Source organism: Balaenoptera ricei, chromosome 6, assembly GCF_028023285.1.
Source record: "Balaenoptera ricei isolate mBalRic1 chromosome 6, mBalRic1.hap2, whole genome shotgun sequence".
Lineage (NCBI taxonomy): Eukaryota > Metazoa > Chordata > Mammalia > Artiodactyla > Balaenopteridae > Balaenoptera > Balaenoptera ricei.
This window is the reverse complement of record NC_082644.1, coordinates 116,213,133-116,220,593: the sequence shown is the minus strand read 5'-3', so window position 1 is coordinate 116,220,593 and position 7,461 is coordinate 116,213,133. Positions and strand designations below refer to the sequence as shown.

The following is a 7,461-nucleotide window of genomic DNA, read 5'->3' as shown; positions in this document are numbered from 1 at the left end:
CAGCACATCCTTCCTCCTCTCTGGACCTCAGTTTACCCATCTGAAATTAGGGATGGGGGCAGCCCGATGCCTAGGGCCCTTCCAATTCTAAGTGTTTTCTGCATACTTACATGTATTGACTGATCTACTTCACAAATATTTATTGAGTGCCTACTGCATACCAGGCCCTGGGCCTCAAGCTGTTCTCTCTGGTGAAAGGCCCCTCCCCCTCCTTGGCCTCCCAGTCTCAGCTTCCTGCAGGAAGCCTTTTCCAGGCCAGCTTTGGGGTCTCTCCCTTGCCCTCCTCCAGCCCCGTCCTTCCTATCACAGACTTATCGCTCTGTGTCATCTGGTCTGTTTATCTTGTCTGCTTCCCTCTGAAATTGTGGCCTCCTGAGGGCAGGATCACGTCTTGTTCCCCGACCCATTTGCAGAAATTCCAGAGTAGTGTTCTGGAAATATCTCTTGGGCCACTGAACAAAGGAATGAATGTGTCAGTTCCAAATCTCTCTCCCCCTTCCCCCTCCTCCCAATACAAAACCCTCAATTAACCTTTTTGTCTCTGCGTCCTCTTCGCCAAACCAATCCCTGGGAACCCACCAGGCAAGTCCCAAAGCTGACCAGGGTCCTTCCCAGCATGTCTCCCACTTCTGAACTGGGTGACCAAAATGTGCCCACAGGCATATGTGGCATTTCAAGGTGTTCACGGCTCCACTGTGGGGCTGACAGCACCGGGGGAGCCCAGGTCCCGAGAGGTTCTGTGCCCTGCTCCACTGTCCCAGCAGACCCTCGGTAAATATTTAGGCATTAATTAACTTCCTCCAGGGAGCGGTGACTCAGGGCCAGATGTAATCTCCCAGCTCCAGGGGGGAAAAGGTGAGCGCCCCAACCTTTCTCAGGTGCCCAGACCAATAAGGCCAGCCCTTCATTCCAAGAAGCCTGGTCTCACTCGAACCTGCCCTCCTGCACACGTGTGCACACAGATACTCATACACACACGTATACACCCGATGCCCTGGAAGGTCTGTAGTACCCTGCTCTGAGCCGTTGAACGTCCGAACAGAAGCCTTATGTGTGACCCACCCATTCTATAAACGTCTGTGAATTCCTACTGTGCGCCCCCCAATCTTCATTGCTCCCAGGGGCACCAAAGAGCTCAGCTGTTCCACTGCCTCCTTCAGCAAGTGTTTTCTTACGACAGCTGCAGCAACTCTCCCGTCCAGGCCACCCCAAAAAAGATCAAGGGTTTTATTAAGCTAGACAACTGCTCAGCCCTCCACATTAGCCACCTCTTGATTCTTGAGAAGGTGGGGAGACCAAGTGAATGCGGGCCCCAGACAGGAGGGCCCAAAGAATGGGGCCACGCAGACGGGGCTGACCACTTCTCAGCTGGCCCCAGGGAGTGGAAGACACTTAGAAGAGCTCAAACTCACCTTGGGGCAGAGGCTAAGTAGGGGATGCTGGCTCCCCTGCCCCCAGCCTGTGGCTAGGGAATCCATTTCCATCCCTACCTGGTGTCCCATCTGGACCCCCAGAGTTAGGGGGTGCAGCTCTGAGAATGGCTGTCAGTGATGAGCTGAGCTTGGAGAGAGATTTGCTCCTTCACGGGTCCTGAAGGCCCTGGTCTCACAGCCGTTGTCAGGATAGTCGTGGGGTGTTGATCAAGTCAAGGTTACGTTCGCCATGAGCTGAGCCCTGAGAACTGGACTCAGATCCACCCACGGCAGAAGCAAGCAGCTGATTTCAAAGAACCTAAAGCGAGTTCCAATCCTGGAAACAGACCTGGGTTCAAATCCTGCCTCGACCTCTTCTTGGCTGAGTGACCTTGAGCAAGACACATACACTCAAAGTCTTAGTTTCCCCCAATAAATTCTCAGCAAGCACAGAATGAAGGTCCAAAATCAGCATTAATAACACATTCTTGAGACGTGGCACATATATACAATGGAATATTACTCAGCCATAAAAAGAAATGAAATTGAGTTACTTGTAGTGAGGTGGATGGACCTAGAGTCTGCCATACAGAGTGAAGTAAGTCAGAAAGAGAAAAACAGGGCTTCCCTGGTGGCACAGTGGTTAAGAATCCGCCTGCCAATGCAGGGGACATGGGTTTGAGCCCTGGTCCGGGAAGATCCCACATGCCACGGAGCAACTAAGCCTGTGCGCCACAACTACTGAGTCTGCACTCTAGAGCCCGCGAGCCACAACTACTGAGCCCACGTGCCACAACTACTGAAGCCCACGCGCCTAGAGCCCGTGCTCCACAAGGAGAGAAGCCACCACAATGAGAAGGCTGTGCACCGTAACCAAGAGTAGCCCCTGCTAGCCACAACTGAGAAAGCCCGCATGCAGCAGAGAAGAACCAACGCAGACAAAAATAAATAAATAAAATAAATTTAAAAAAAAAAGAAAGAGAAAAACAAATACCGTATGCTAACACATATATATAGAATCTAAAAAAAAAAAAGGTTCTGAAGAACCTAGGGGCAGAACAGGAATAAAGATGCAGACGTACAGAATGGACTTGAGGACATGGGGAGGGGGAAAGGTAAGCTGGGACAAAGTAAGAGAGTGGCATGGACATATATACACTACCAAATGTAAAATAGATAGCTAGTGGGAAGCAGCCACATAGCACAGGGAGATCAGCTCGGTGCTTTGTGTCCACCTAGAGGGGTGGGATAAGGAGGGTGGGAGGAAGATGCAAGAGGGAGGAGATATGGGGACATATGTATATGTATAGCTGATTCACTTTGTTATAAAGCAGAAACTAACACACCATTGTAAAGCAATTATACTCCAATAAAGATGTTAAAAAAAAATTACATTCTTGGCATCTTGCAACGTGCCAGACGCCATGGGTCCCAGACGTGATGGTAGAACCAGATAGGACCTCCCGCTTCCCTCCACATGCTAATGATATCTCAAAGGTGAACTTCAAAAATAAACTAATGGGGGCTTCCCTGGTGGCGCAGTGGTTAAGAATCCGCCTGCCAATACAGGGGACACAGTTTCAATCCCTGGTCCGGGAAGATCCCGCATGCCGCGGAGCAAATAAGCCCGTGCGCCACAACTACTGAAGCCCGCGCGCCTAGAGCCCGTGCTCCGCAACAAGAGAAGCCACCGCAGTGAGAAGCCCGCGCACTGCAACGAAGAGTAGCCCCCGCTCACCACAACTAGAGAAAGCCCGCACACAGCAATGAAGACCCAACACAGCCAAAAATAAATAAATAAAATAAATAAATTTATTTTAAAAAAACAAATAAATAAGCGAACGAAGGCTTTGTGTCAAGACAGGCCCTGGGGAAGTAAGGAGCAGTATATTTTTATTCTTACAGGTACTATCACATAAACAAGTTCCACTCCTGTGTGTTCCTATCACCAGATCACCAATAGTATGGAAGTAAGAGGCCCTTTCTCACAGTTCCCCTAAAATGTCAATCTTGGCTTCTCTGGGTGGGGGCAGAAGAGGTGCTTCTGATCACAAGGGCTCAGACCACTTTGAGATTGTTCACAGATGGCATGGAAAGGCCAGGGCACTGGATCTGGAGCTGTGGGACCTCAGGCAAGTCCCTTCCACTGTCAGTGCCCCAAGCTTCATCTGAAAAGTGGGGTACGTGCTCCCTAAATCTATTTTTACCCTTGATGCCTGGCACTGAGTAGATGCTGAAAATTTGTTTGAGGAAACAAACCTGGAGAATTCTTAAGTCTGAGGGGAGACCCAGAAAGTACAGAACGGGCTGGCTGGGTCTCTTTACTCCTGCCAAGGGATGAAGTAGGTGCTGAGGACAACAGGCCCAAGGAAAGAGGAAACTCAGAAGAAATCCCAAGGAGAGGGGGAAACAGCAGGAAGTTTGCTCCTGGGACCTCGTCCCACCCCAGCACCGCCCCCCAATCGCCCCCAAGGCCCACCTAGCCCTCATACTCTCTGTGAAGCCTCTTCCTCCTTCAGGGGCCAACTCGAGGACCCCCTCCTCAGGCAAACCTCCCGACCACTTCAAAGAGACCCTCCCACCCAGGCGCCTTGGACCCCCCCCTATCTGAGCAGCAGTCACCCCCTTTCAGGCTTCCCAGTCCAGGGGGAGAGCGCCCTGGAGATCGTCCCCACCATATCAGGCCCCAGCTGGGAGGAGGTGGCCCGTAAACGGTTCAGGACAAGAAGGAAAACAAAAGTGTCAACAAAAGTTAAGTGAGCGAGTTCCTCGGCCCTTGGTATTCGCCTCCCGCCTGGAGCTCACAGCCCTGGTACAAATCCGAGCTCTGCCCCTTAGGAGGTGTGGGATTCCGCCACGAGTCACCCCGCTCCTCAGAGACTCAGGTCCCCGCTCTGCCTGCAGTCACGGGGAGCGAGTCAGGGCGCTTCTGGCCGGGCCTGCCCCGGCCTAGGCACTTAATAACAGTCCCCATTGTCATTATTATTAGTTAGGAAGGCAAGGAAAGGTTACAGAACCGGTGATTAGGACACTGGATGTCAGCTCTCAGAACGCCTTTAGACCTCAGCTGTTGGCGAGGGGCACGCCTCCAAGCCTCCCCTTATCAGAGGAGACCAAAATTCACCATGTTTTGGTTTCTCCCGTCAGACAAATGGGGAGGACGGCCCTTCCCCGAGTGTTCCCTGAGTCTCCTCAGCCAAAAAGTCAAGGCGTCAGGCCCAACATAACTCGGCGGCTGAGGGTACCTCGAAATCTCTTTCTCCTGAGGGGTCCCCAAAGGTCAAGCCGGCGGCCCCACTAGTCTCTTGCAAAAGCCTTGCGGCCCGCGGGTCACCCGGGGGCGGTAGGTAAGAAAGGAGGTGCCGCGTGGCCGGGAGTGGGAGCCGCGCTCACCTGCCGCAGGTGAGGCCCAGCCGTACGGAAGGGGGAGGAGCCGTAGCAGCAGCACGCAGGTGAGCCGACCCCCGGCTCCCAGGAACTAAGCCGAGGGCGGCCGCGGGCTCCAACGTGGCGGCTGCGAAGCGACCCATGTCGCAGACAGCGGCCTCGGTGGCTCCGAGTCCCGCGCGGCGCCGCGGCCACAGGAGAACATTCGAGGCAGCGGCGGCGTTGGAGGCCCGGGGTCCGTTCGGTATTTGAATAGCACAAAGGAACCGCCTTGGTCTGATTGGCCAGTCTAGTGGCCCCGGGGCGGGTAGCGTCTGTCACTCGGGAGGTTTTGGGCACTCTTATTGGCTCATCCGGCGTGGGGCGGGGCCCGGACGCCCGGCTAAATAGCTGGGGCCGGGGCCGGCCGAGGCTCATTGCTTTGGCGCCGTCTGGGGAGCACGAGCCCGCGGGTGGCGCGCAGCGCATGGTGGCGGCTCCTCTCGGAGCGCAGCCGACCCGCTGACCCGGGCTCCGTTTCCCCTGACCAGCGCGTCCCGGAGGCCGGCTGGAGGCCGAAACAGCAGCAGCATAAGCAGCAGCAGCGGTCGCGGCTGCTCCGCCGCCGCCGTCTCCGCGGGAGCATGGAGTGCGCCCTGGACGCCCAGAGCCTGATCAGCATCTCCCTGCGCAAGATCCACAGCTCCCGGACCCAGCGCGGCGGCATCAAGCTGCACAAGAACCTCCTGGTGTCCTACGTGCTCCGCAACGCGCGCCAGCTCTACCTGAGCGAGCGCTACGCCGAGCTCTACCGGCGCCAGCAGCAGCAGCAACAGCAGCAGCCACCCCACCACCAGCACCAGCACCTCGCGTACGCGGCGCCGGGCATGCCGGCCAGCGCGGCCGACTTCGGCCCGCTCCAACTTGGCGGCGGCGGGGACGCGGAGGCGCGCGAACCTGTCGCCCGGCACCAGCTGCACCAGCTCCACCAGCTCCACCAGCTGCACCTCCAGCAGCAGCTGCACCAGCACCAGCACCCGGCGCCCAGGGGCTGCGCGGCGGCGGCGGCCGGGGCGCCCGCGGGCGGCGCGGGGGCGCTCTCGGAGCTGCCCGGGTGCGCCGCGCTCCAGCCGCCGCACGGCGCGCCCCACCGCGGGCAGCCCTTGGAGCCGCTGCAGCCGGGTCCTGCGCCGCTGCCGCCTCCCGCGCCCACCGCGCTCTGCCCGCGGGACCCTCGCGCCTCGGCCGCCTGCTCCGCGCCCTCCGCGCCCCCAGGGGCCGGCCCTCAGGCGGCTACCGCCGCCTCCCCGCCCGCCTCCCCGGCCCCCGCCTCCTCCCCCGGCTTCTACCGGGGCGCGTACCCGGCCCCCTCGGACTTCGGCGTGCACTGCAGCAGCCAGACCACCGTGCTGGACCTGGACACTCACGTGGTGACCACGGTGGAGAACGGCTACTTGCACCAGGACTGCTGCGCCTCCGCCCACTGCCCCTGCTGTGGCCAGGGCGCCCCGGGACCCGGCCTGGCGTCCGCCGCCGGCTGCAAGCGCAAGTATTACCCAGGCCAGGAGGAGGAGGAGGACGACGACGAGGACGCGGGCGACCTGGGGGCCGAGCCCCCCGGGGGCGTCCCGTTCGCCCCCTGCAAGCGCGCCCGCTTCGAGGACTTCTGCCCGGACTCGTCCCCGGACGCGTCCAACATCTCAAACTTGATCTCCATCTTTGGCTCGGGCTTCTCCGGGCTAGTGAGCCGACAGCCGGACTCCTCTGAGCAGCCGCCGCCGCTCAACGGGCAGCTGTGCGCCAAGCAGGCGCTCGCCAGCCTCGGCGCCTGGACTCGAGCCATTGTCGCCTTCTAGGGACCCCCGAGGGCACGGGGACACGGGGCCCCGCGGGGCTGGGGCCAGACAAAGACTCGGCCAAGGGGCGAGAGGAGGGAACGAACGGGCGCCCGGCCACTCGGGGCTGAGCTGGGGGCGAGCAGAGGGAGATGGCTGATGTTTTATAAATTGTAAAATAAAAAAAAAAGAAATCTAAGATCTTGGACTTTATTTTTGCATAGAGAAAAAGCGCCTATTTAAGTATGCTTTGTGTTTCTCCTACTCTTTTTTTGCTTTTTACTGTAGTGATTGCAGTGGTGTTTAGCGAGGAGCCAGCCACGTGAGGAAGGGCTGCTGCCCGGCGGAGGTGCCGGGCAGCCGGGGGCGAGGCAGGGCGCCCGGACCGCCGGGGCGCGCTGGGGGCGCAGCGCAGGAGGGCGCGGGGCCCGGGGCTCCGATTCCAATCAGTTGTCAGACCTAGGAAGCCCGGCGCTCCGTTCTCCCGAGTCCCTCCGTGGGGTGAGGAATGGGTCTTGTGAAATCCTGAGCAAAAACAAAGGCAAACTCTATCTCCGAAAGGGACGTTTGGGTCACATTTCCTCTCTGGGGGCGGCCTCCAAAGTTCTCAAAATGAGAAGGCAGAAATGAAAACACTTCAACTTTTTTTTTCTTTTCTTCGCGGGGCGGGTGTCTTGAACCCCTCCTCTCCCCGCCCCTCTGGCTCTGTCCTCCTCCCCTCCTCCACCCGTCTTCCAGACTCGGGGGTGGCGCCCGACACCCCGACACTCTCGGACACTGTTTGGGGAAGGGGTGGGGGGCGGGCACAGCCGACTACATTTCCCATCATGCCCAGCACTGCGGTCCTC

The 7,461-nt window shown here is 58.2% G+C and overlaps 1 protein-coding gene across 1 annotated transcript; it reads left to right on the top strand.

Annotated features, from left to right (window-relative positions):
- The first annotated feature begins 5,228 nt into the window (after positions 1 to 5,228).
- Positions 5,229 to 6,812, top strand: IER5L (immediate early response 5 like). The gene has a single exon (XM_059926594.1). The coding sequence runs from the start codon at positions 5,423 to 5,425 to the stop codon at positions 6,632 to 6,634; it is 1,212 nt and encodes a 403-aa protein (XP_059782577.1). The 5' UTR covers positions 5,229 to 5,422; the 3' UTR covers positions 6,635 to 6,812.
- Positions 6,813 to 7,461: the final 649 nt, after the last annotated feature.

Bases quoted from the DNA above. Each gene is read 5' to 3' on its own strand.
- IER5L (XM_059926594.1), top strand. From the start codon at position 5,423: ATGGAGTGCGCCCTGGACGCCCAGAGCCTGATCAGCATCTCCCTGCGC.